The sequence below is a fragment of the Manacus vitellinus genome, unplaced genomic scaffold (assembly GCF_001715985.3).
Source record: "Manacus vitellinus isolate BGI_N305 unplaced genomic scaffold, ASM171598v3 scaffold_10_pilon, whole genome shotgun sequence".
In the NCBI taxonomy this organism is placed as follows: Eukaryota; Metazoa; Chordata; class Aves; order Passeriformes; family Pipridae; genus Manacus; species Manacus vitellinus.
Window position 1 is genome coordinate 4,698,715 of NW_021938838.1, and position 27,790 is coordinate 4,726,504.

The 27,790-nt window shown below is 43.2% G+C and overlaps 1 protein-coding gene across 1 annotated transcript in view; it reads left to right on the top strand.

Annotated features, from left to right (window-relative positions):
* Window positions 1-2,338: 2,338 nt before the first annotated feature.
* GAN (gigaxonin) overlaps window positions 2,339-27,790 on the top strand; it is a 30,449-nt gene continuing 4,997 nt past the window's right edge. The window contains 10 exon segments of the mRNA XM_018083768.1: window positions 2,339-2,389; window positions 2,391-2,506; window positions 15,992-16,106; window positions 16,973-17,323; window positions 17,796-18,013; window positions 18,851-18,972; window positions 19,454-19,566; window positions 20,660-20,809; window positions 21,090-21,226; window positions 21,719-21,847. Coding sequence (XP_017939257.1) covers window positions 2,339-2,389; window positions 2,391-2,506; window positions 15,992-16,106; window positions 16,973-17,323; window positions 17,796-18,013; window positions 18,851-18,972; window positions 19,454-19,566; window positions 20,660-20,809; window positions 21,090-21,226; window positions 21,719-21,847 — 1,502 coding nt within the window.

Genomic DNA, 27,790 nt, shown 5'->3' on the forward strand with positions numbered 1-27,790 from the left:
TAAATTAGCCCAGTAAAGCTCATGGAGTTATTGGAATGGCTTAAAACAAATCTAGATTGAGTGACTGCAAATAAAACTAGTAAGGATAGGTATCTCAACTGAAAAAAGTATATACTAGAGTGATAGAATCAGGCCATGGGTATGAATCATATCATTACTTCAGAGCTGTTACAAGTGGACCTTGGTAGAGTGGTTTGGTTTGTTGTTGTTTTGGTTTTGTTTTTTCTACCAAGACTTTCATTAAATCGAACAAATAACAAGGTATAATAAATAATTTGTTCTCTAAAAGTGGGTATTATCTGTTACACCTTCTCCTGTTGCCCCACATTTGCAGCAGGAGGAAGCAGAAACACTGTTTACTAGGACGAGTCAAAAACCAGAAATACAACAATGTTTTCCTGTGTAACAGGAGGCACGGAAGCACACCGGTGTCTTTCTTTTTAAATAACCAGGCCACTCAATGACAGCTTTTGCAATAATTCAAACCACTGTTCCCCTGGGTATGCAATTACCACAGTATTAATAACAAGCAGTCAAGGTGCAGGGTGCTCTCTGCCTTCATTACCCTCAAAGAGAGCTGGGAATGTGTCCTCTGGATCTGTTGTGCTCCTCCTCATTCTACACTTGACATCCTGAGTAATTACACCCAAGCCAGAAGAAGTGGCCTTCTAATATTTGTAAATGGGTAGTATAACCATAAGTGTTGCAAAGTTGCTGGTGTTTCATGCACATTAGCATGATTTTAGGCCTCCATGAAACATCCTCTGCTCCTAAAACTCTTGTTCAGAGCTGCACAGCAAACCTGGGGCCTGGTGCTCAGGTAAGCACTGCAAGCACTGGCTCAAAGGGGGCTGTGTCCACTCCCCACCCAGGCACTGAGAGCAGGGTTTGCACTGCGGGGTCTCCACGTGTGGATGTCCCAGCTGCAACCTCCATCTGGACAACAAACCAGCATTGTGTCTAGCTGGGGAAGAACAAGGCTGCCTTTGTGAAGGGATTCATTTGGGGTCACTTCCAGATACCTTAATTCATTTTCCAAGAGGTAAAATGGAGACAGCATCAAACTGAACGCAGGATAACATTTTGTCACATTTCACAGAAATGCAAGTAATAAAAGCATGTGACCCACCACCAGGCCCTCTGAAAATGTTACTGTCCCAGTGGAGCAATGGACAGTGTGATGTCCGTCTGGGTGTTCCACAGCCTGAGAAATCCCAGTCCAGCTGTGCCCAGCAGCGCAGGGAATGCAGTGAGCTGCTGTGCTGGGTCCCTCCTGGCAGCACCAGCTGGGTGTGTGTTTTAGAGCAGATCACAGCTTTTGAAACACTTTCACTCAGAGTGCAAATAGTTTCAGTGCTTAAATAGTGAATGCTGTTAAGAAAGCAGATGGAATCAAGTCACCTCTTAACGTGCAATTAAGTGTGTTAATCAACAGCCTAAAATTTAGCCTGTGAACAGTCCTGAAGGAGATCTCCTTTGCTGGAACAGGCCGTGTTTCCAGCGGGCAGCTGTGGAAAGTGGCACTATCGCAGTGAGTATCGCTGTACTTAAATCTGATTCTCTTACTTTTCCTCATGCTAATGCCAGTCATGTTCATCTCCAGCATGCATAAGGGAACAAATAAATAAATGTAAGACCAGTTTTACAGAATAACAGAATCAACTGGGTTGGAAAAGAACTTGGAAATCATCAAGTCCAACCTATGACCAAACACCACCCTGCCAACTAGACCATGGCACTGAGTGCCACGTCCAGTCTTTCCCTAGACACCTGCAGGGTGTCTAATCCAATGTCTAATCATCCTCTATGTGAAAAAATTCCTCCTGACGCCCAAGCTAAACCTCCCCTGGCGCAGCTTAGGACCGTGTCCTCTTGTCCTGTCTCTTGTTCCCTGGGAGCAGAGCCCGACCCCTCCGGCCCTACCCTCCTGTCAGGGAGCTGGAGAGTGACAGGGTCCCCCCGAGCCTCCTTTCCTCCAGGCTGAGCCCCCCCAGCTCCCTCAGCCGCTCCTCACTGGACTTGTGCTCCAGACCCTTCACCCGCTCCCCTGCCCTTCTCCAGACCTCCTTTAGCCACATTTCAAAGCCGAGAGGGGACACCACAGACACTTCAGGGGTAACACCCACACTCTCCCAGCCGTGCCGAGCTGAGGGTCCCCGCCCCGCCCCCGGCGGAGGGGCGGCGGTGCCGGGGCGGCGGGCCGGGCCGCCCCCGCGGGGCGGCGCGGGGAGATGATGCCGGCGGATGATGTCAGCGGCGGGCGGGCGCTCAGCCATGGTGTGAGGGCAGGGACTGAGCCGGGCCCGGCCCGGCCCGGCTCGGCGGCGGCAGCAGCACCATGTCGGGGCCGAGCGCCGTGTCGGACCCGCAGCACCCGGCGCGGCTGCTGCCGGGCGCTCAGCTCGTTCCGGGAAGAGACGCGGTTCTGCGACGCGCACCTGGTGCTGGAGGGCGAGGAGATCCCGGTGCAGAAGAACATCCTGGCGGCCGCCAGCCCCTACATCAGGTACGGCCGGGCCGGGCCGGGCCCGCGGCCGCTCGGAGCGGGGCAGAGCCGGGGTTACATAAGGAGGCTGGGCAGGACGGAGCAGCCCGGGAAGGCCGGCGGGGGCTCTGCGGACCCTGCGGCGCCTCGGCCCGGAGTTGGCCCGAGCGCCCCGGGAGGGCGTGGGGTGTCCCTCTGTGGGGACATTCAAACCCTCCTGGACGCGTTCCTGCTCCAGGTGACCCTGCCTGGGCAGCGGGGTTGGACTGGGATGATCTCCAGAGGTCCCTTCCAACCCTAACAGTCCTGTGTTTCTGTGGGAGCAGCAGCTGGGCCGGCTCCTTCCCTCCTTCCCTCCTTCCCTCCCTCAGGCCGGTGCCGCCGGGCTCCTCCGCAGGAGCCGCCGTGTTCTCGGCATCAGACCGCTGCTTTTTCCAGGTCCCAGAGGCTCTGTCACCCACCGGGGAAAAAAATCCCCCCCCCAGCACCTGAATTGCTGCCAAGTGCCTGGCGTGAACAAGCGACCCATAAAGAACGAGCTGTGCGGATGGTCGGGGAGGTGTCCGAGGGGCAGCATCCCAGGGGATGCCCTGAGGAGCTGGGCCGAGTCAGCACTTTAGCATCATTTTTTTTTTATCCTTAACGCCTTTTAGCAAGAGAGGGTGCTAGGTGGTGGTGATGTGTCCTGAAGTACATCGGCTTTTAAATTAAAAAAAACCAAGAAAACCAAAAAAAACCGGGTTTGTCTCCCCATCGCTCGTGCCCCTACAACATCCAAGAACATCCCTCGGAAATTGCGAGAGGGACAAAGCCCGGCCGTGCCAGGATCGCTGGCAGCTCTTGGCAGCGGGAGTCACCAGCATGTGCTGTCAGAACTGTGCCACTTGACAGCGAGTGCTGGGGAGGACGAGCTGCATTAGCACAGTCATGGTTTCTGAGTTCTGAGCTTCTCCTGGGCTGCGTGTCCAGGGAAACCCAGATCCTGGGAAGTCCTGCTGCAGCCACTGGCAGCAGTTTGAACCCTGTCACGCTCACTGCTGACAAGTCCAGTCACATCAGGTAAAGAGAATATACCTGCCACGAGATGTTTGTGATGCATATCTGCGTGTCAGAAAGGGTAAACAAAATGCACGAGTGGTTAATTTTGAAGGGTTTTTGTTTTTAAGTCCTCTCATTTGCAGGTAATAAAGACATAAATTTTGTCTTCATGTGTAAAGTAGGAGCAGACCTTTAGTACCAGCTAAACACAGGATTATCATAAATCTTCAGCAGACTATTTGTAATGGTTGGGCATTTCTTCCAGGTGCTGCTTCCTGTGAAGTTGTCATAAAATCTGCATTTTTGCCCTAGGTGAGGATGGGGATTCCTTATGCTACTCTCTAAAAAAAAAAAAGCAACTTTCTGCAGTGTCATATTATGATCTGCTTTTAGGCAGTATGGTATTTTGGGTGACCATCGTAGTACAACTTCAACGTTCACAAATACAAAAATAAACTAAAAGTAAATAGAATAGGAAGCTGGTAAATAACTTCTAAATGGTGCTAACTGTGGACAGACTGTGGACAGTTCTCTGCATCAACTGAGCTGGCAGAGCTGAGGTATAAAATGAAATAAAATTCACAGAGAAGGAAGATCAGCAAGAATTTGAAAAAAAAAAGAAATAGCGGAGCCTGTGTACTAACAATAATTTTTGGTCAGTGCTTGTTTTGAGAAGCAGGTTTGGAAGACTGTAGTGGAAGGGAAATCAAAGATGTGAAATTGAAATGAACCTTGATTGAATACTCTTCAAAAGGCCTGAATGCTTTTTAGGTCGTTGGCCATCATGTTTTAGATGACCATATGCCTGACATTAAGTTTCAGAAGAGCTGCTGTAGGTGGTAAGAGGTCGTGTCCTTGGGAAATCTGCTGTTCTACTATTACAGCAGGATGAATTTACAGGAAATGTGCTTTTTTTTTTTTTTTACTGTGAAAAAAAATGCTTAATGAAAAGTTTTTTGTAAATTGTTCTATGGGGAAGTAGCTCTTCACAGAATTTTGTCTTAAAGTACTGCATTTTGTTGATCTCTGGAAAATGTACTGGGGAAACAGGAGTTAACTGTGTGCGAGGAGTAAGAGCACCAGACACAACTACATTAGCAACAAAACTTGTAGTCATTAGAGCTGTGGTTTTTTTAAACTCAGAATTCTTCAGGTTCAAATCCCATGAAGGAACTCATTAACTATGTGTGAAAGTAGGTTACATGCATTAATATATAAATATGATTAAGTGTGGGGTGGTTTGTGTTGTTTTTTTTTTTTAAGCTAACCCATGTCTTCTCCTCGGGCTTTTGAGATGTAAAGAACCAAAAATACACGGACCTAGTTCTTGTAGGGCACATTAGGAAACACATTTGTATTACCTACCTTTGCAGAGCCTAATTTTTACCTGCTGCCTGTCTCTCTTCTTTTTATCACTCCAGGATCTCTCTCTTAGTCCAGCTGCTCTTCACATTGGGTAGAATTGGTCAGGTAGGTTGCCAATGTTGGAGCATTGTGTTTCCAGCCAAGGGTAATGTTTCAGTGGCTCTTTTTGGAGATAAAATTAATCTCCACCTTGTACCTAGTCTATACAAGTCCCATTTATTTTGAGTGTTGGTTTTGCAAAGAAAATCTGTTTAGGTTTCTATATAAAGAGTTATTGCAGGAGACTCAAGAATTTCCTGCCCTTGTATTTTAAGGGTAGCAGATTCCAAAGTGTGCTCTGGTACCACAGGCTGTTACAGACTCCAAATGCCAATTGATTCAGGTTGCTCTCATTTGAAAAATTCCAATACAAAGCTCAGAAAAATCCATTAACTAATTTCAGAGGTAAAAATTGGGAGAAAAGTGAGTGGTTATATGAAACTTGTAAGTGAAGCAGTGGGAAGTATGAGTTGATGTTTTGTGTTTTCAGTGTCTGGCTGTGTCATTATGTGCTGTGGCTGTGGGCAAGTTGGTGGGCGAGTTCAGAAACTGTAAGGTTTGCATGAGTGCTTAGTTTAGGGTGTGAGTAGGAAAATAAGTAGGACCTTGTGAGGGGGTGGTTGGGTGTGAGCAGACTCTGTGCATGCTGAAGGATTTGTGCAGCCACAGAGAGAGGAGCGTTACCTGTTTTTTGGTTTTGCATGGAAGCTGTTTGGCTGACTGGTTATGAGTAGGACACTTGTAAATTACAGTGATGTGTTTTCCCTCTAGTTATTTGGCAACTGGATTATCCATGCAGCTCAGAGATGGCAGCTTCAGTGGGAAGGGGCCACAGAAACACATGGAATATTGCTGGTGTCGTGAGTCCCATCTGCCTGTCTGGTCCTTAGGGTGGCTTCTGCAAGTACAGAAAAATAATAAATGCCTGTTTAATTTTTAAATGTTCAGTCTGTGGGACCAGGTAGACTTTTAATTTTTGTGGTGGTTTGATTCTTGAGGTCTTGCCTCAGCTGCCCAATGCCAAGTGGCTCGTAGCCCTCCAAGGGCAGTGAAGTCTGGAGTGGTTGTGTGAATTCCTACAGAACTGCCTTACATATACAGGTTTATCTAATCCCTCTTTGTGCCCCTGGAGCAAATCCTGTCATTTGCAAAACACAGAAGTCTTCCTGCATATCTCTAACATCTTGTGGTATATTCCTGAGCCTGAGAAAAGCAGGGTTCCTCAGGAGCAAAGTGCCATAGGACAAAGCGTGGTTTGGCTCAAAGTGATGTGCATCCCAGAGAAGTTAAATTGGAGCCAGGTCAGCTCTCAGTTTTCTCTTCTGGAACAAGTCAGCCAGAAGCCTGCACTTCTTTTGTAGCACTCTTTGTCCTGGCACTTGCCCTAATGTAGATCCAGTTCTATTGCCTTGGCTTAATTTATTTAGTTTGAGAGCCCGGTGTAAATTACAGTGGCGTAAGAGGGCTTTTACCAGAACAAACCATGCTTGCACTGGTAAGTTTGGCCTAAGTTGTAGCATATATCCGCCAACCTTTTATAGGATAGACTTGGTCCAAGTATTCCTGGTATCCTCAGCAGTAGCAGCAGATGTTCCCATCCCAACAGATCTGTCACTGTCTGGCATGACTCGTTCCTGGCCAGCTGAAACTTGCAACTCTTAATATTTTGCTCGCTTACTGTCTGCCTGCCTGGATCACAGGGAGCATGTGGGAGCTACCTGAACAAAGAGGATATTTAAGCTCATATTCTTAGACAAACTTAGTGTTGTTAAGCAGGGATTGTGCTGCTCTGTTAGGAATTAAATTAGGACGTTTTTGTTACTTCAGCGAGTTTGGTCTTTGATTTTCACGCATCTGCGTGAACAGATTACAGATGGCTGTTTGTGTTCTATACTGTTCCCCAAGGCTTTTTGAACTCAGTAATGGACCAGTAATCATATTTTCATCTTTTTCGAGATGAGCATAATGTAGCTAAAGGAGAATGTAAATGCAAGGTTAAGTTCACGTTATTTTCCATGCACTTGTAAATAGCTGTAAATTGTAAATGGATTATGGGCAGAAATAACCCTACAGCATTTGCATCTTCTCACTTGTGCTGTTCAACCTTCTGACATCTCTAAAACATTACAGGCCTTGTGAGACTCTGCACAGCCTCAAAATCATAACCTCTTTGCCGATGCCAAAATAGATTTCCATGGAGATGTGGTGGGACGTGCCCCCATCACTGAACTCCTGCCCTTTCCTCTGTGTGCTGGCACTTGGAGCATTTGGAATTGTCCTGAAGGCATCCTGCTGAGACACCATCCCTGTGTGAGTGTGTTTGGGAGCATCCCTGAGTGCTGGTGTGAGAAGTGGGACGGGGCAGTTCTTGTTACACCTGTTGGACAATAAATATTATAGAGCAAGGTCAACTGGAAGCCAGTGCACGCCAGTAGCTTCTGCTGCCGACTTCCTGGTAGCTGTTTTGTTTTTATTGACGTCTATAGAGACCTTTTATGGTGTTTTAAAACTTTTGTTTCAATCTGGGACAGGTACTGAAGTCAGGAACACAAACAGCAGCTGGAGCTGGGAGGTGTTTGGTTGTCAGGACCCAGTGCTCCCAAGTCCTGGTTTAGCTGAATCGCTCTGTGCTTGTGCCAGGGCTGGTTCCCTCTTCACTGGGTGTGCAGGGTAATGTTGTGGTGACTGCACTCTCAAGGAGGGCTTTAAAGCCATGTTGTCTTCAAGGTTGCTTAAGAGAAGTTTGTTTCTGGCAGTCTCCTGGGAGCTTTGCAGCTTGACCTGTCAGTAGGAAGTCAGGAACAGATCAGGCCAGAATTTGCTTCCAGACTTTCAAAACTGTTTTTCAAATTAGGCATAGTTTTGGTTTGGTTTTGATTTTTAAAAAATTGAACTGCAATGCTACCTATTATGTTTTAGTGATAACTGAGTTGTAAAGTCTCTGTAACTTTGAGAGGCAATAAATCAAAATAGTTGCCTTGGCCAGAAACTCTCTGCCTGGCACAAGCCAGAAGTGCCTACACACGTGTTATGTTTGGATAAGCAGTTGAGGGGCAACAGTGATAAAGGTGTGTTAAAAGTTTATGGTTTCAAAAAGGGATTTAGAAGTCACTATACCAGGCTTGAGTGGGGAGTTGGTTATTTTATTCCTGCTCCAACAAGCCCCTAAAGATGGCCTGAAGGGAGGAAGCCATAAGGCTCTTACCCAGCCCCAAATAGTAAAAAAAAAAATACAGTTGGGCTGCTGCTACACGTCAGGCAAAGGGAGAACTGGGAATGAGAGCACCTTGTTTACCCAGGAGAACTTGAGATGAAATTTCTCGTCCTTTCTTTGTATCCGCGTGCCTGATGTAAGAGGCGAGTTGGGATGGAAGGTGTGGCAGGATGGAGCTGCTTGGGATGTCTGGGTAATTCATACTCTGTAGCTTGCCTTTACACCTGCATTAATTGCCTTGTTTGGCAGAACTTTTATTATTAAAAGAATAGTTTTTTATTAGTATTTTTCCTTGCTTGGTTTAAAATGTGTTTTATGGCTCTGAAGTTGCCGATGCGTCTGGAGTTGATGAGTCTGAACTGCTTGATTTGCCTTTTGATTTTTTTTTTTGGTGGGTCTTTTTTCTTTGAGCCTGTTTTGTTTGTTTTGGTCTCATCTGCAGTTACAAAAGGAACTTCTTCCTGGTGTAGACCGACAAAAAACCAAAAAATAACCAAGGGTTTGAATGGATTTGTTTCTTCACACTCTCTTCAGGCTCTTATGCTGTATGTTGTACAGAGCTTTTTCTCTGTCCTGGTGCTGAGTACCAGTGTAGTGTTACCTGTGCACAGAGGAGTCTCCAGTCCTGTCTTTGTCTCCTGTATTTTATCTTTTCCCCTGCTTAATATTTCCAAGAAAACAAAATAAATCACTGTTATGGACAGTTTGCTTGTTGCCTATCAAGGAAATATCTTCTTAATACCATGTGGTTGGTGGCTGGTTTATGTCCTCAGGGTGTTGGTTTACATCCCCTGAACAATGTAGGCTGCCTGGTGCAGCTCTTGTTTATGGACACAGTTCATACTCTGCATTGGAGACTCCTGTGCTGGTGAAATCCTGGTTCCTTTTTCCTCTTGGCTGTGTCATCACATTCTGTGATAGTCTTGTAGATCCGTGTTTTCCAACTCTCAGCGTATCCAGAGTTCAGGTGCCTCCCTCATTTGGATTCCAAACATCTTCCAGCTGTCCCACAATACTACTCATGCACTTCTAATTTTGTCCATTTGACTTCATACTTATCAGCAATTATGGAAATCTTCCTCTGATGTGGTGCTAATTTCTCCCATGTGCTGTAAGGATGAGTGAGGTATAAAAACCTGGCTAATACAAGTTTCCTCAGCAGGTTCACTGGTGTTCTTTCAAAAAATGATATTAGTAAGTCACAGGAATGTTTGGGTTAGCAATGCATTTCTTATATGTTTAATTATAAGCTTAACAGCATGGGTATGGTCCCGCACTTGTTTCTTCTAAAAAGCATTTTTAACAAGTTGAAAAGCAGAGTTAATTTGAAAGAAGATGTGTTTTCAAGTAAGACACTGTTCATTTCTTGGTTTAAAACTGTGTTCAGGAAATGTCTTCCTTTGTTATTCCAAGGAAGTCCTGCCTAAGAGGTGTAAAACACTGCTGGAAATCATCAGTTCGGTGAATGGGCTCGAGTGTCATGTGGAGCAGAAAAATACCATCAGTATGATACAGGTTTAGTTCAGGAGGGGCTCTGATGAGTGATCCATGTGAACCCAGCCTGCTGCCCACAGAGGAACAGGGATTAGATGGTTTTTTCCCACCTTTTAAAAACGAAGGGAAAAAAACCCCCAAGCCCACCTTTCTAAATCCAGTGGCAGGTGTTTCTAACACAGGAAGGTACCTCTTAGATGAACAGCCACTGCTGAACCAGATCTGCTCAACCACGTGCACAGGTGAGCCTGAGCTGTGCTTTGTGCTGTGACATGAGCCGTGGGTGCCCAGCAGCTCATCTGTGTTGCTCGTGTTTGACTGGTTTGTGAGCTCAGCTGGTGCAGTGGCTTGGTTTTTTTCCAGCTTGGCTAAAGAAAGCCAAAGTGAAATGAAAAGGCAGGTCCTTGGTGCTGCTGAGAAGCTCCCAGAGTCCGTTCCTGGGCACTGTTTGTCGGGTGTGTGTTCTGTCTACTTAGGGCTAACTCACATGTTTAGGCAAGACAGGCTGGTTGAGGGTAGATTTCCAATTTAGATTACAATCTAACTCTGGATGAGCTCAGTGTAATCAGAGTAATTTCAGATTTTCAGGGTAAACAAGCTCTTCACTGAGGAAAGCCCATGAGCCCTGTACATGTCCCCTGTACTGCTACTGCTGAAGTAATTGCCTTGTTCCCTTTCTTATGGAGAGGAGGGGAAGCCACATTTTTGCCTGACTTAACCTAATTTTTTCATCTATTGGAAAGTTTATTCCTGGTTTTTGTTTCTCTTCAAGCAAAGCAACTTCTGCAGGTTTTTGTGCTGAGCTGTTAGGTGGATTACTTTGCCTTGAGATGTGATGTTGCAGTTACAGATTATCTTAAGGAGAGAGACACGTAGGACAGACACAGAAGAGGCATAGCCAAAATCCTCTGAGAGCTGGCACCCTTTGCAGGGTGTGGTGAAGACTGGCTTTTATGTGTGGTGCTAAAGGCCAGGGTGCGACCTCAAAGGAAACCTTCTGATTTGGTTGTAAAATATCTTTTTGGAGGATGGCAAGTGGGTGGAGTGAACTGCTGTATCATGTTTTTATGTCTGACCTGTTTAATAATGTCATTATTAAGGGGGGTTTTTTGCACGTAGAGACACCAGCTTTCATGGGAGAAAATATTGCAAGGAGAAAGGCAGACAAATGGAAAACTTCACCATTAAAATGGTCAGTTCTGAGCAGGACTTAATTAGATTTAACATGGAAAGCTTATACTTGAAAGACTTAAACCTACATAAGGAAGCTCAGACCAGGAGGAGACTGAATTGACCTTCTGTTTGCATCAAAAGCAGATTTTTTTAAGTTTTCTCCTTACTGATGCAAAATCTCCAAGTACTCACTTGCCATTTTGGGGACTGAGTCATCCTTGTGAGTGTGTTTTAGGTTGGGTGCATGTCTCTGCTGGAAGCATTTGTTGGAGGTACAACTTCATTTTAGAACGCTAATGCTCTCTAGAGAAGGCCAAAACACTGGTGCAGGTAAAGGATATATCATCAAACCCCAATTTTATTACTCGTTGCTTTGGAAGGATGGCTCTGCTACTTCACTACTGAGGTTTGGTGGTGTGGCAATACTGGCAAGGCTTGTGCAGACTAGCCCTTACGGTTAATCTGGAGCAAAATCATTAATTTGGCAAGACAACTGCTTTCCAAAAGCCGAGTGTCTCCCTGGGCTCCTGCAGTCTGGTTCCTGACACCCTACTCTGGCTGTGGAAGTAGGTCAGGGAACTGCCTTCGCGGCGCGGTGACGTGAGAGCAGGTAAAAGTTTTGTGTTGCAAAGCGTCAAACCCAAAGTGTCTGTCTCTTGTTTCCCAGATTTTTAGGTTGCTGCTCACTGTAAATATAAACCTGCTTGAGGTGGCTGTGGTCTGGAGCACTCTCACAGGCACAGTCTTTGCAGACAGCTGTTTGCTTTACCTGTTTAGGTACCAATATACCAGCGCTCTAAGATTAAAGCATTCCAAGGGTTGTGCTGTTGTTCTCTTTATAACTCAGGCCACCACTGTAAAAACACACCAGTTACCTTTTCTTAACAGTTCACAGATAAGGAAGAGATTTTAAAGATAAAAATATTCCCAGAGAATTACGTCTGACTCAGGAAAACAAGCACTATTGGTGGCAGCTGAGTTCTTTGTTTGAATTTTCATTTTGTTTGCTGTTAAGTCTGGCTGGATTTTTAAAAAATTATTTTTTAAAAAATTATTATTCCCCTCCTGTAAAATTTCATCTGTAAAATGTAAGAAAACCAAGTTTTCAGACACATGGACTCTTTTTTCAATGTGCTTGTCATTCATCTTAACTGTCCCACTGTCTGGTGCTGTCACAGGGATTTGGCTATAGGGTTGAAAGGATGATTGTGTTTTTCTTTGTTTTGCTCTTTTGAAATGACAGTAAGTTGGAAGAGCCACCTGAATTTTAACAAGAACTATGGACAGTCTTAATTTACCTGTTGGTTTGCTTTTTGTTTGTTTGTGGGGGGTTTTTATTACTGTTTGAATTTGTTTTATGCAATTAGATGTGAATTGTTACTCTGGCAATATCAGCATCTGTCCTTAAGCCCTATTTTAATTTTGAGAATTCACCTTGTTTATATTGCTTACAAATACAGAAGAGGTACTGGAATTTTTTTCCTCGTTCTGCCTTATGTAGTGTCACTTGAGATGACTCATTAGGATTGTATTCCTTAAGTGATGTGGAACAGCAGATTCTAAATTTGTCACACAGACAACATCAAAACACAACATCAACCCAGTTGTTCTGATGCCACCTGCCCAAGGTGTTATGTTTGCCAAACAGTTTTCCTGAGGAGGTACAAGAGTTTGGGGGGGATGTTGAGCATTTATAGAACACTGTTTATGTTACTGGAAGCAATTTCAGCTTATGGTGATGATCTTAATTAAAAAATGGAAAATATTGGTTTAGAGCATGTATGGAGCCAAGCTGTTCAAAATTAAATTACTTGATAGAACAGGATGGAGAAGTTGCCATATTTTATTTCCCCCAGCTCTGTGTGTGTTTCAGTTGTGCTCCACTCCCAGCTCAAGGGTTTTCTGGTTGGCTGGGGGGGTTATTTCCTTCTAAATCTTGATGTTCTGGTCTTCCATCTGAATTAAGGAAGACCGAGGCAGCCTTTTCTGCTGTGGTTTGGCAGCTCGGAGTGCTTTTAAAGTAATTAGGAATGTTGTCCACAGTAGGAAGCTGTCACATGCATGTGTCAGAAGCAGCTGTGCTGCAGCTGGGCCCATCTCTGCACCTTGGGTTGCTGATTGCCACTTCCAGCTTTCAGCCACACAAATCACAGGCTGAGTAAATCACCCTGAGGAAGAGTGTGGTGGAAAGCAAGCATCCTCCTCCTGGGATGCTGACAGGTTGGGAAACCTCTGCTTAAGCATATCTGTAACTTATTTTCTGAAGTGGAATTTGATAGAGGACCAGGGTTAAATGTTTCTCCATGTGCCCACTCTCTGAACTGGGAGCAAACATGGTTTGAAATGTTCTTGTTCTGTCTGTGTGTGTTATGACAAGGGTGCCCAGGCCTCAGTTTGCTGGTGAGATGTGGGTGCAGGTCACAGCTGGTGCTGGGTGATGCAAGAGGAGACAGAGCTCCTTGCCCTCCGATTCCATACCTCCTACTCTTCTCTCCTCATTCAGCTTTCTTTCCTTTAGACTCACAGTTTTCTTTCTTACACTTTTCCAGCCCCAAACCTGGTTATAATATGCCCTTGCCTCATGTTTTCCCTCCCCTCTTCCCAACAGGCAGTTGCTGTCCTGCAGTGCGTGATGTGAATGACAAGGAGCACCTCCAGCTGCCTTTGGGAATGGCTCCCATGTCATAGCTCAGAAGTATTTGTACCAAAATAAATAACCTTGTAGCTTATTAGCCAACAAATTAAAGTCATGTGACAGATGGATAACTATTGCTTCCCATGACACATGATAGGAGCAAAACTTAGTCTGAACTGGGATGCATTTGCATAAGGTGAATGTTTGCCTCCATGCGAGTGTCTGTAGCTGAAATAGTTTGATTTGTTTTCAAGGTTATTTTCCTGCTTTGACTTTGTGTTTTGGCCCTGCATCAGGGGCTGGGCCCTTTCTTTTCAGATTACCAACTGTTGATGCCTGAAAAAATACACAGTAATTAGAACATCTAGCCTGATAAGACCCAAAAACTCTGAACAACACTGTCTCGTTACCAGGAAGCGTCAGTGTAAAGTCCACGCAATGAGATGATTTAGCTTGGGTGTGTGCAGGTGATGCTAAGATGAAAGATAAATAGCACTAGTCCTTTCCCTAATCTCCCTATTAGTGCTGGCATCAACATGTTTATTATATGCCTTGGGCCTGTTTTAAGCCCCACAGTGTGTTGGACTGTCCAGGTTCTGGGTAGATACTGCTCTGTGTTTGACCATACCAGCTACTCACAGGTACCTGACACATGTGAGATCCAGGTGCCATCCAAGTGCCTCCCTTTTCTGCTGAAGGAAGCCACGTGCTGCAAACCTTGATATATTTTATGTTAAGTGAAAAGAAAAACCAATTTCATCCCAGGAAACAAGATACAGCTTTCGTTACAAACCAGGAAACCTAAAACTCGCGTGTAAATGGAGGTGGTAGCAGTAGTAAAATTGAAGTAGTTTGAATAGATTTGAAAACATGTGTGAAAAAGCCTTTTACTCTGTGTTGGAATTGAAAAGGCCTCTTACCCTGTGTTATATGCTCTGTAATTCCTTTGGAGTTTGTAGGCAGGAAAAGTGCACATTCCACATGGGCAAGGATGGCTCGAGCTGAGGTACATGTTGATCGTGTTGCTGGACATGTATATTTGGGTTAGAAATTTTCAACTGACAAGTTGTAAATCAGTGTCTGCTATTGCAGCATGTGCTTTAGTGGGAGTCACCTAATTTTCCTAATCTCCTTCCAAGTGTTAGGAAATAAACAATTTCCTAATCCATACCATGTTGTTGTTGTTATTTGTATTGTAACTTGTGCCATACAAACACTGAGAGGAGCCGAGCACTGCTGTGAGGTGAGAGATGTGAAGGCAAGACCACAGACATGATTAAGTAAAGGGCTAAAATTACCATCCTTATTCACACTTAAAAATAGCTCCTTACAGACTAAGGTTTTATTTGATGTGAGTTGTAGCTTATTTTGTGAGAAACTAATTTGTTCTGATATGAGTAAGTAAAGCAGAATCTGCCTTGAGCTAAGTCCTATTTATGTATTAGTGTGAACATGGATAGCAGAACACTGACAAACTGGTCGCTTCCAGCTTAGCAAAGCCACAGCTTTTCACATTAAGAAACTAATTCTACCTAAGAATATATTCAAATGAATGTAGAAATGCTTTTAAGGCTTTTGTGTGCTGGGATTTACATATAGATATATAAATATACACAGAGGTAATAAAACAAGTTTTCTGGTCTTTATATAATGTATTCTTCATTGCCTAAAGTGTGGAAAAGAGACATTCAAAATGATCTTTTATTAGCTCTCGTGGCTGTTTGCACCAGACTGGTGGACACTGCTCACTTTTGAATGCTTCAAGTTATCTTTCCTGGAAGAAGTGTTTGCACAAACAGCTGATGGAAAGCAAAGTGTCTGCTGTGTTGTTATTAGTTCCCCATCTTTTTCCCCAGTCCCTCTCCTTGCTATTCGAAGGCACATTACAGTGCTCCTGGTATTTTTAAAGGAATTGCTCACAAGTGAGGTGTCCACTGATGCAGATGAATATTTAAAGCTCTGCTGAGCAGCACATGGGCTGTTTCCTGCAACTATGAGCACATGGATTGGTTACAGCCAGGCATAGCATTAGGCTGATAACATCATAAACTACACAAAATGGTAATGCAGTCCAAATATTTTTGCTGCCAGTGAATATTCTGATCACATCTCCTTACTCTAATTATTTCTTTCTTGGTAAAATGTTTGGGGTTTTTTGTTTTGTTTTGGGGTTTTTTCCACCTTTAGCAAAGCAAATTCTTGTGTTTCATCTGTCAGCAGAGCTGCTGTTCTGTTGGAAGGTCTGAGTGAAGTTTTTGAATGCTTGTGATGAATGAGCTGGGATAAAAAATACTTTGGCTCTTTGATGCCCTGGGTGGTTTGCAAGGCTGAAGTGTTTGTTCAGTTTGGAAACGTGATGAGCAGTATCAGAGACCAGACCTACATCCTTTCCATGCTGATTCAAGGGGCAGTTTTCACATCACACTGGAAGGTTTTAACATCCCTGCTCTAGCTCAGGTGACCCACAGCTAGTGTTTGTTTCTTCAGAAACAAATGCAACAGTGCCCAGATTTTTGAGCTTTTCTCTTTTTCTTGTCTCCTCTCTTAGAACAAAATTGAATTACAATCCTCCAAAGGATGATGGCTCAACGTACAAGATTGAACTCGAAGGGATATCTGTTGATATCATGAAAGAGATACTAGATTACATCTTCAGCGGGCAGGTATGGTATTAAAAAGAACTAGACAGCAGCTGGACTGTTTGTCAGAATAACTTGGGTTTTAACATTGTCCTGAAAGATAAACCTGCTGAGGTTTAAAGCTTTGTGATGGAACTTCTGCAAAGTGGGGCTGTGCATGTGAAGTAGAGGCAGTAAGCTCTGTAGTTGTCTCTCCTCTTCTCGTGCAACCGGGGAGGACTTTAAAATTTAGAGTCAGTGTCAAATGCTTGTATTAAAATTGGTGGCCGCCTTCAATAACCTGCCTTAAAGCATGCAGTCTGTGTCAGGTGTGAAAGAGAACTGGTTTGGTGGTAGCTGTAGAGATTGAGACCCCCTCACTGGCCATTACAGTACATCAGGTGTCCTCCCTCAGTGCCCTTCGTGCCCACCTCTCTGGCCTCTTGTTGCTGCCACTGTGCCCCTTCAGATCTGTGTGCCAGGAGCTTTAGCAGGAATTAAAGTTGGTGTGTCCAGTTTATTTGGAACCAGACTGACATTGCTGAACGAGTTTTAATTTTCAGCAGAAAAAGAAAAGGCAGATGTGGCTTGAAATTCTTTTCTGGACATGCATTTTTAAAAACATTATTTATGTCTTGCAGCAAAACTCATTTTAGGCTCCCAGATGAGATGAACAATTTTATGGTTGGTTTCTTCAGGCGCAAAATTCTGCTCGACACCTTCTGCCAACCAAATGCCTTTCCATCCCTGTGTTCATTTATAAAGGGGTAGCAGTCATATCAGTTTCTCCTAATTTTTACACTGGCATTAATGCTCCATTTTTCAGCCACTGAGATTGAGGGTAATGAATGCGGGCATGTCATGGAACAAATGAGTGATAGTAGCTATAACTTCTAAATTAATTCTTGCAGATCAGGCTAAATGAAGAAACTATCCAAGATGTGGTACAGGCAGCTGATCTCCTGCTGCTTACAGACTTAAAAACTCTCTGCTGTGAGTTTTTAGAAGGTTGCATAGCTGCTGAGAACTGTATTGGTATTCGGGACTTTGCACTGCACTATTGTTTGCATCATGTTCACTACCTTGCCTCAGAGTATCTGGAAACTCACTTTCGAGATGTCAGCAGCACAGAGGAATTCTTGGAACTGACTCCTCAAAAACTGAAAGAAGTGCTGTCGATGGAAAAACTCAATGTTGGAAACGAAAGATACGTCTTTGAAGCGGTGATTAGGTGGATTTCTCATGATTCAGATTCCAGAAAGGTCAGGACATCCAAATGTTTGTATTTTGAATGTGGTGCGGATTGGAGTGTTTATTCTAATCAGTGGGAACTTGAAATAGAACTGTTTCTTTCGGGTCTAATCTTGCACTTATGGAATTAATTGAATTTTGCCTGGAATGCAGACCATGGGATTGCAGTAAAAGGGTGAAAGCACTGTGGGTGATACATCATTTGCTGCCTTTATTATTTGATAGGCAATGAGAAATAAAGTACCATTTTGGCATTTGATGATATAATCTTGTTTTCATGGAGAGAAAGCAAGTAGCATGTTTATGGAGAAATCCTGTGGACTCGATGCATTTTCCTAGTAACATTGTGCTGTATAGTTTATCACTTCCAAATATCAAAACCTCTTAAGTATTTGACAAATACAGAAGCATCTGTACTTACGGATGCCTCAGCGCTGTCCTGTAAAAGTTGGGTGATTCCCTGGCATCCCTGTCTCTCCTCAGGTTCACATGAAGGATGTCATGTCAGCAGTGTGGGTGTCGGGCCTGGACGCGGCGTATTTGCGGGAGCAGATGATGAGCGAGCCGCTGGTGCGGGAGATCGTCAAGGAGTGCAACAACATCCCGCTGACCCCCCCCCAGCAGGGAGAGGCCATGCTGGCCTCCTTCAAGCCCCGGGGCTACTCCGAGTGCATCGTGACTGTTGGGGGGGAGGAACGAGTGTAAGTGTGCGGTGACATCGCAGGGCTCACAGCTGGTGCCTGGAGTTCAGGGCAGTCTGAAAACAGCTTGGAGAGAGCACGTGCACCTGCTACCCTGTCGTTTAAGTTTGGTTTAGGTTGGTCAGATGCACCTGAAATACCTCTGGGAATGATTCCGCAATAAATAGTTATTTTGTTTCTGACATTCAACATGTAGTAAACTAAGGGTAGGATGTGTTGTTTGCTCAGCACAGAACGTTGGAGAAGCACCTTTCTGAAGGTCTGAAAAGCATCTATAACAAAACTTAAATGCAACCAACGTGTGCTTTTAATGTTTTGTTTATGATAGCCATGGTTCAAAAAAAACAAGTCATTAGTGGTGCATCTGAGCTGCCAGATGAAAATTTCTGTTCTGCACAATAATCCCTTTCTCTTTTTGAGTACCCCCTGCAGCAGGGGGGAAGGTTCTGTCCTGTTTAAATAAATTTAGCCTTTAGATGTTAGCTCTTATAGAAGTGTAGTAGACCACTCAGATAACATTTTGCATTTTGTGAATCACTTTACTCAAACATTACTAATACACTTTGTGAGTTATTTTTAGCTGTTCAAAGTTCTTAAGAAAGAGTACAGGAAGGTACAGTAGGAATGAAGTGCAGCTGCTTTTTGTCTCCAGTCTGTACAAACTCAATTTACATGTTTGGTTTGTGGGTCTTCTCCTTACCAGGGCAATGCCACACGTGATGAGTACACATGAAAACGTGAACAAACAAATTTTGGACACAAGGTGTTAACAGTGAACTTGTAAAACTCTGTCTTGTCTTTCTGTTTCTGTTTGTTCCCTCCCCACCCTGTGTTCAGATCACGGAAACCAACCTCAGTGATGCGGTGTATGTGTCCTCTTTATGATCCCAATAGACAGCTCTGGATTGAACTTGCTCCTATGAGTATTCCAAGGATCAATCATGGAGTATTGTCAGCAGGTAAAGGGGAACTTTGTATTTTTAAAGTCAATATTCTGAAAACATACCAGTGCCTCAAAATCTGAGATACAGCTTATAATAATATATTATCTTTAAGATTGACTGCACTGGGGTTATTTTATGCTTCCCCTTTGTCTGCCCAAAACTGTACTTGAATCTGTGAAAATCCCTGTCATCCGAGTGTCTTAAAATCACTATTCCTGCAACATTTTGTGGGAATCTGCTACATCTGTCTCTCCAGGAGTATTTCATGTTTTAAGTAAATTCTAGTTGCTGCATCACTGAACATGTTGAACAGTATCTGCAGGGGTAGACTGGAGTCAGATATAAGTATGTGCTTTGCCTTCTCCAGTCCAGTCTGAACTGTGACTGGTGTGAATCTCTCAGTGAATTCCAGGATACAGCTCACCAGTCACGTTGTCTTGCTCAGTGTACAGGTGTGGGTCCTGTTCTTAAGATCATGTTACATTTTGTTTTACAGAGGGATTTTTATTTGTGCTTGGTGGTCAGGATGAAAACAAGGGAACGCTAAGCTCTGGAGAGAAATATGATCCAGACACCAATTCATGGAGTTCCTTACCACCAATGCATGAGGCAAGATCTCTATCTAACTGTTGGGATTTAAGTTTTTACTTTGGCAAAATGTTCCTTTTCTTCTGCAAAATTTTATTCTGAATCTTCAGTCGCATCTTACACATTCGAAATCATGCTGCAGACTGACTTCCTTTTATATCCTGTTGTTGTTCTTGTGGTCTGATGCTGACTGCTGGATCTGGAAAAACTAAACAGTTGGTGAAGAGCTAACTGTAAGATGAACTACAAAATTTCAGGAGTTTCATAATGCATCAGTCATATAGTGTACTTAATGTTCTGCGTGTACTGGCCTTCTAAAACAAGAGAACTCTGAGATGGACAAAGGGATCGGACTGTGCAGAAAACATGGACAGAGGACTGGCCAACATACAGAACTTGGCTTGCACAGACATACTTAGGTTTGGTTTGAGTTAATGCTTCCTTCTTCATACTTACATTCCATCAGAAAGTTAACAGTTTGTTGTTTGTAAACGTATATCCTTAATACACCTGTGGGTTTATCTTTGTAGATCAGCACAGGGTGTTTGTTAAGAAATTGTTTGCCCCAGGATTTTCCTCTTTGCAGCCTCTGGTTGGCAAAGGCTTGTAGTTTTGGCTACATCTGTAGTTATGATGCATTAAGTTTCCTGCTTACTAAGAGTAAGGCTATGATTGTGATGTTCCCTGTTTGCTGTGAGACTGAGGGGACTGTGCCCAAACATACAAAATAGAGGAGCTGCCTTTGCACAGATAATGAGTCTGAGTTTGGCTGCTATAGAGACCTGAAAGCAACAGCTTCATTGTGGAGACCCTCACTGTGCAAACTGAAATAGAGCCAAGCTCTGTTCTTAGATTTCTGTGTGGTCTCTTTGGCTTCTGCTGCTCTGCTTTTTTTTTTTTTTTCTTTTAATACCCTTTGTTTAGTTTAGTTGATTAAGCTAATAATCTTATGCTGTTGTTTAGGGCTTCACCATTAAAAAAACCAAACCAAAACAAACCCCAGGCATAACACCAATAGCACTTTGCAGACAGATATGCTGAAAAATAAGATTGTATTGATTTGTTCACAGTGGCTGTTACGTTTTACAGTGTTGACTTTATTGGTATTCCTTAGGCACGACACAATTTTGGTGTGGTAGAGATTGATGGAATTCTGTATATTCTGGGAGGTGAGGATGGTGAAAGGGAGCTGATCTCTATGGAGAGCTATGATATTTATAGCCGGACCTGGACCAAGCAGCCAGACTTGACCATGGTTAGGAAGGTAAGAACTACATTGTATAGTATTGCATTACTTATGGTTAAACAGGCAATTATATGTATATATATAAATATATATATATTTAAACCTTTTTCTTCAAGTAGAAGCTGTAACAAATAATCTCAAAATGAAAAGAGAGACAGCAGCTTCTTTATTAATATACCAAAAGAAAAGTCTGGCTGAGGATTGTTATGCCTGGCATTGTTTGACATGTGCTACAGGCAACCTGAATGCCTGTGTGTGTATAGTTAGTTTTGGATATGCTTTTTCTCTTTCCCATAAGATTGGCTGCTATGCAGCTATGAAGAAGAAAATCTATGCAATGGGTGGAGGCTCCTATGGAAAACTCTTTGAATCTGTGGAGTGTTACGACCCCAGGACTCAGCAGTGGACAGCAATCTGTCCTCTCAAAGAGAGGAGGTGAGTGAAAATGGAAGGGGGAACTAGATTGCTGTGTACAGCCTTTTCTAACTCTGATGAGAGGAGATTGTCCTTTTGCTGATGAATCCCTGAAGATGGCCCATCAACTTCCCCATGACTTTCTGAGTCATGGTAGCCTGTAGTTAACACATGGCTGAGGAAAAGAGAAGCATCCAAGCAATAAATACAAATTTTGTAGAAATGCATTCCTGACATTACAAGCAATACTTCCTTGATGCAAAAGGAAAATTAGAAATTGTAGTTCAGTTGGAACCTCAGAATTTTTTTCAGAGATAAATATGTTTCTGTTTTATGTGTTCTGAATTAGGTGCTTACAATTCAAATCCATGACAGATCTGGTCTTGTTGGATATAAAAGGAATCTGTGTGTGTGTGTATAAATAAAAAAATAAGAAATGGTGGAAGTTCAGAAGGATATGTGAACTGGTTTTGATATACTACATTAATATTTTCTTTTCATTTGGATTTTCAGATTTGGGGCAGTGGCCTGTGGAGTTGCCTCTGAGCTTTATGTCTTTGGTGGAGTCAGGAGTCGTGATGACAGTCAAGCCAGTGAGATGGTGACTTGCAAATCTGAGTTTTATCATGATGAGTTTAAAAGGTAACTGGCTGCAGCTCTAAACATGGAAAATACATGCCTTACGGTCTTCTGCTTGTTCCCCCGCTGTTGGTCCAGCCCTTAAAAGCATATTAGGTCTGTGCTGTGCTCATTTTATTTTTTATGACCCAGTTTGGCTGTTACTGAAGGTCCATCAGTGGCTTTATCCTCTCACATACCAAGCCTAAAGCCCTGGGCCACCATGCCAGTCTTGAGTGCCCCTGAACAGGACAAGCCCCTTGGTCATACAGGTAGTTTGTGGTTCTTCCCCTGCACTCTGCAATTCCCCCAAGTGCAGGGTACTGCTGCCCCTACCTGTGCTCATGCCCAAGGCTTCTTCTGAGTGCTTATTAAAGGTGTTTTCCAGCCTGGATGGTTCCATGATTCTATGCAGGAGTGTATGTATGTACAGGGATATTTCTTCATGATCCAGTCTTTTGCAGCTTAGGGAATTCCTAAGGTAGGGATAAGAAATTTCATGCATTTTTGCTCCAAGCATTTATAGCTACTGTAGGTTTTTGCCCTAGGAAAGACACTATGGATGCTATACATTCCACAGCCCCCTCTACATCCTGTGTGGCTGATCTCCTTCTCTTTGTTTTGAATCTGCTTCCAATTGCTTCATTTGTTGTCTCTTGGCTCTGGTGGTGGAATCCACCTTATTACACGTGGTAACTATTCAAAATGTTACCTTAGGCAGATTTTTTTTGTATAGTCACCTTACTCTCCAGTCATAAGACAAGCTCTGGTTCCTTCAGCAGCTTTTTTCTTGCATATGACTATAAATTAGATGATTCTCTTTTATAAACTAAATTGAAAAAAAGACTTTGTGGTCAGATGTTTCAAGTCTTGTTGACAGTGGAGAAGATTAGCATGTCTTTATTAGAAGATCAACACTGATTTATGACAGTGACCTGTATAAAAGGACACAAAAATAGAATAGTAGATGTAAATTCATTATGTAATTTTCTTGCAAGATGTGGTTGTAAAGAGACCAATTTCTGCATGAAGAGGTCTTCTGTGTTGTTCAAAGTGATGTCTAAACTAGCTATAATCCAATGAGGCTGGAGAAAAACATCCTTTCAAGTGGATATAGGAAGCAGACAGATAAGAGAGGCTATTGCTGCTGATGCTCCCTAGTGTTTTCTAGCCCTGTGAGGGTGGGGAAATGCTAAAAGTTTATTAACAGTTTTGAAAGAGGTCTTTGAAAGGAAAAGAATTCTGGAAAGAAGTGCTCTCCTCTCTCCTACTTGCTATTTTTAGCTGATTCACTTGAAATATTTCCGGGCTGATCCTCATGATTCCTCCCCAGTGACTGTAAACCTGTCCCACTGGTTGGTAGAGGGTGAGCTTTCATGGATTTTGGAGGTTGCAGCCTTGGTGAGTCCGTGGTGCCACCTGCTGCCTGCAGCACCCACACCTGCACAGCGTGTGCTGCGCTCGTGACCGTGCTCGGGGGCATCCCCCAGGTGTTACAGGATTCAAATAAAACTGTAGTAAAAATCCAGTTGTTCCAGGTCTTGCTCTGCCCCCCCGTGTGTGCTGGGTGTGTGGGGTGAGGGCTGTGCCGGCGCAGGGGCCGGGAGGGAGCAGCAGGAGGAGCTGCTGGAGGAGGCACAGGGTGAGGGCTGCCCAGATACTCACATTTGCCTTTTTGCTCTGCCACTGCAGGGCCTGAGGCTAGAAATGGAACTCAGCTTAAGTGTGTGCTTGCACTGCAGGCAAGACACGGGTTGTGGGTGTTCCTTTGGAGACTGGGGACCAGGGAAGGCTGGGATGACTCTGCTGGCTGGGGATCGTGCTCCCAAAGTTTGGAAGGTCTGGGTTCAGCCCCGGGAGGCACAAGGGGAGTTGTAGCCAGAAGAGGGTGCAGTGTCCCTGTGTTATATTCCAGCACTCAGCTCCAGGGGTCTGCCAGTTATCCCAGGTTTCCCTCAGAGATCTCTGTAGGTGGGTGCCTTCCAGGGGGGCTGTGGCAGGGGCTGTGACACCTGAGCAGTTGTAACTATGTGGAAAAAGGGAGAAAATGGCCATAAAGGGAATTACCTTCAAACTGCAGTTAGCAAATATTTCTGCCTGCCCAGTGCTGAGACAAAGTACGTTGTTGTCCAGTATTCTTTTCTGAAGTAACATTGCGTCTGGAAAATGATCGTAATTTCATTAAAATAGTGTCTCAAAACATGAAATGAAAGCATATTGACTCTCTGGAAAATGTGAGGGTGTTATTTCCTGGGCTGATTGAGAAATAGCAGAAAACAAATCTAAATCACTTACTTCACTCAAAATAAATAATATGCTTTTCTTAAGTCTTTGAAAACCTTATGCTAAGTAATGATGTGTGTTTGATGAGTTTAGCAATTCCACTTGCACGTGCTCTGCTGTGCATCAGCACTCAGGAGTAAAGCATAAGTGATGCCATAGATGTTACCACAGGTGGACAATCTCCCTCAGTTCCTTTGTGCATAGTTACTGTGATGGATGTACAAAGGCAGGTTCTTCATCTTAAACATTATGCAGCTGCTACAAGGTCATCGATTTATAGTTGAAAAGTGCATTTGTTTCCTCAGCAAGGTTCTGAGACAAATACAAGGTGATTAGTCCCCCTTCAAACCAGCAGCTTCAAAAAGTCATCGTGAAGGATCTGAACCCTCAGACTTCACAGCACACACACTTTTTGTAGTTATGGTGGTGGAATAATACTGGAGCTGTCAGAGCTGAAATATCACATCAACAATGTATGTGTATGTTATTGGCAGAAATTTAAAAGTGTTGGGTTAATAGATTTGGGGAAAGGAGGAGTATGTTTGCAAGGTGGTTTAGCAGCAGTGGGTCAGAGTGACAGCACATCAATTCTAGCAGTCTCCAACCAAAACTTACAGTGGTTTTTTAATAGTTACGTATATCAGTATTCTGTACTTTGTAACAAACTGCGGGCTTTTCCAGCTGTTTTTAAGTGCAGAACTCCATCATGTTCACTTTCTCTTTGACTGGAGAGAACTTTTTGTGCTGTGAGTTGAACCATTGGATACTGCTGGGTTTCAGGTACGTGCAGCAGTGCACACCTGGGTCATCTGCATGAATTTCCATGTATGCCTCAGGTCTCATTACCAGGGAGCACAGGGTCAGCACCACCCCAGGCACCCAGAGGCTGTGAGTGTCTGACTTACAGGTTTTGCTCCAGTGTGTATGTCTAAGTATGTACTTACAGCAGTATATAAACATATTAATTCCTGTAAGCTGCCATAATTCTGGCTTAAATTGGATTAAAGGACTGGACTTGTTTAATGTTGTTTGCTTTGACAGTAACTTACTCCAGAATAACTCACAGTGCACAGTCTTTCAAAATTGTTATTCTAAACTATGACACAGAGTTTTCTAAAGACTGGGGATATGCTGAGGTCTTCACACTACCAAAAAAATAAACACTGAGACTCCTGTTAAGCTGTGCTGTATAAACAAGTAATAAAATAAATGAAGTGAGACAGAATAGTAACATCCACATGAAATGTGGAACAGGATAATAGAGAAAATAATTCTCATATTTGAAGTACTGCTGTAACCGAGGTTTTTCAGTTAATAAATGTTTTGTCAGCCTGTCTTTAGAGTCATGTGCATGAGTGAATGTAAGTGAACCAAAGATAGAAAATACATCAGACTGCAGGGCTTTTGCAGGATGTGGATTTTTTTTTCAAAGGCTATAGATTGAGCTTTGTGTGCGTTGTATCCTGTTTTTTAAAATATTGATCAAGCTAAAAACAGACTTAATTAATGTGAAAGTGGAGGATGGAGATATAAAGGTATCCTTCACTCAGTGGTCCAGTGTTTCTTCTCTATAAAAAAGCAGGAAATCTTAACTATATATTCAAGACCTTGGTGGGTCAGTCTTTACTTCTGCCAGAGTTCCTAATTCATAATATCCTTTTTTGCATCACGTAGGTGTGTGGAGAATTGGGTGATGTCTGTACACACTTGGGTTTTTTCTTTTCAATGTAGATAATTGGAAATATTTAACAGAGCCCAAATTGGCTTTAGGATTCTTTGCAAGAGCTGCTGGTGGAGCTCTGTCTCTAGGAATAGTCCAGCTGCCTTTTGCTGGTGGTCTGGAAGTGAGGTAGGATTTTTTCCTTCTTTTCATGATTCAAAAAAGAATTATGAAACTTTGCAGGTATTAAGGGGGATAAAAGTGAAAGATACCTGTTCAGAAGCAATACTTGACAAAAACTCCTTTAAAATGTTCTTTTTGCTACCGGAACATCATAAAAATAAGGAAAAGCTTTCAGCAGTATATAAGTAGTAAACTAAATAATCTTGTAACATGGTAAGTGTAATTAGCAAGATTCTTCCATTCAGGAATTTCATTAAAAGCAAGTGCTTATTAAAATGTGATGAGAACACTGCCTGATGCACTGTCAGATGAGAGGAACATGGATACATGGATTTCCATTCATTTGCAGGCCTCCTTTCCCAGCTGGGATGAGCTTGAGGTTATATATCTAGAATCTGTTTGTTCTGTATCACATCTTTACTTCCTTCCCACATGGCCATAGAGCAGTTACCATCCTGCCTGTTCATTACAGCAGAATGGATGGATCATTTGGCTTATATCACTTGAAGAGTGGAAAAAATCAAGATTCCTTCTTTTTTTTTTTTTTTTTTTTTTTTAAATTTAAGTGGAAGCACATTTCAGTTCCTGAGCAATCACTTCTGTCCATGGTTATGGTGGTACTGCCTTCCCCCTGCTCCTCTTGGACTGGGTTTGAGTGGAGCCATCCCGGGGAAGTACGCAAGAGTTCTGTTCCAAGGACTGTTTGCAGATTCCTGAAGATTGTGAATTTTTGGTCGTGGTGTTTTTTCCATACTGTTCAAAAGGCAGGCACAGCCCACATTAAGCTGGAGCTTAGTCAAATTCTGATGAAACGTGACCCCTTGCCCTTCCTGTCTTTGTTCCTTCCTAGTTCTAACTGCTAAAGCTGCTGTGAGTGTTCCTGAAAAGTGGGGCCTGTTTTTTAAAGTGTACGTGTTGAGAAAGCTTCAGAATGAATTTTCACAAGCAACTGCAGATACTTTAATATTGTCCTTTGGTGCTGTGCTTGGACCTCACACCGTGGGTTTAGGTATTTTTATTTAAACTCCAAAACCTTGAATATCCAGGGCAGATAAACCTCTGAACTGTTTTTTTCCCCCCTTCCTTAACATGGTCCTGTGTTTACTAAAACAAAAGAAATTCCAATCTTCCTTCTGCACTGCTCTGCCACTTATTCAGTTTTCATAATTCTAGGTCACTTGCTGCTAAAAAGCAGTGAAAACACTGAGTGTGCCCTTTTCCCACAGTAAGGAAGCTAATGAAATATGGTGCAAGATGTTTTGCTCTGTAGGAGGGTTTCTGAACCAGTGCAGAGGAACTTCTCTTTTGTTCTGCTCTTAGTTCATCTCTCATCCTCTGTGACAGCTACAAACCATTGCCTTGCTTTCTGCAGGATGTTAATCCTTCAGTGTACAGCACAGACAAAATCATGGACAGCTAATCCTTTCATTTGCCCTTTAAAAATTGATTTCTGTCTCCAAGATAATTGATATGGAGCAGCATCTCCTTCAGTGCCAGAAGAGAAATTTACTTCTGAATCAGGAGTTCAGAGAATGCAGAATTTTCCATGGTCAGCAGGTATCTGTGAGGGCATTTCCAAATTTTTTCCCTCAAATTAACCTGGTATGGCCATAAAATACATGGGGTGATTTTCAAAGGTTTCTCAGACTTTCCTGTTCTCTGTAAATTATTTAATAAAAGATGTAGGAGCAGTCACCTAAAATGGCCTTGATTTGTATGTCTCAGGATCTGTACCTGGGAACTGTGACACCCTCTGTGAAAGTGTAGCAGCATTTTGTAGGAATTTGTTTCAAAACCAAAGAGAATGCTGACAAGTCTAGGCAAGTGGGACACCTTTATAA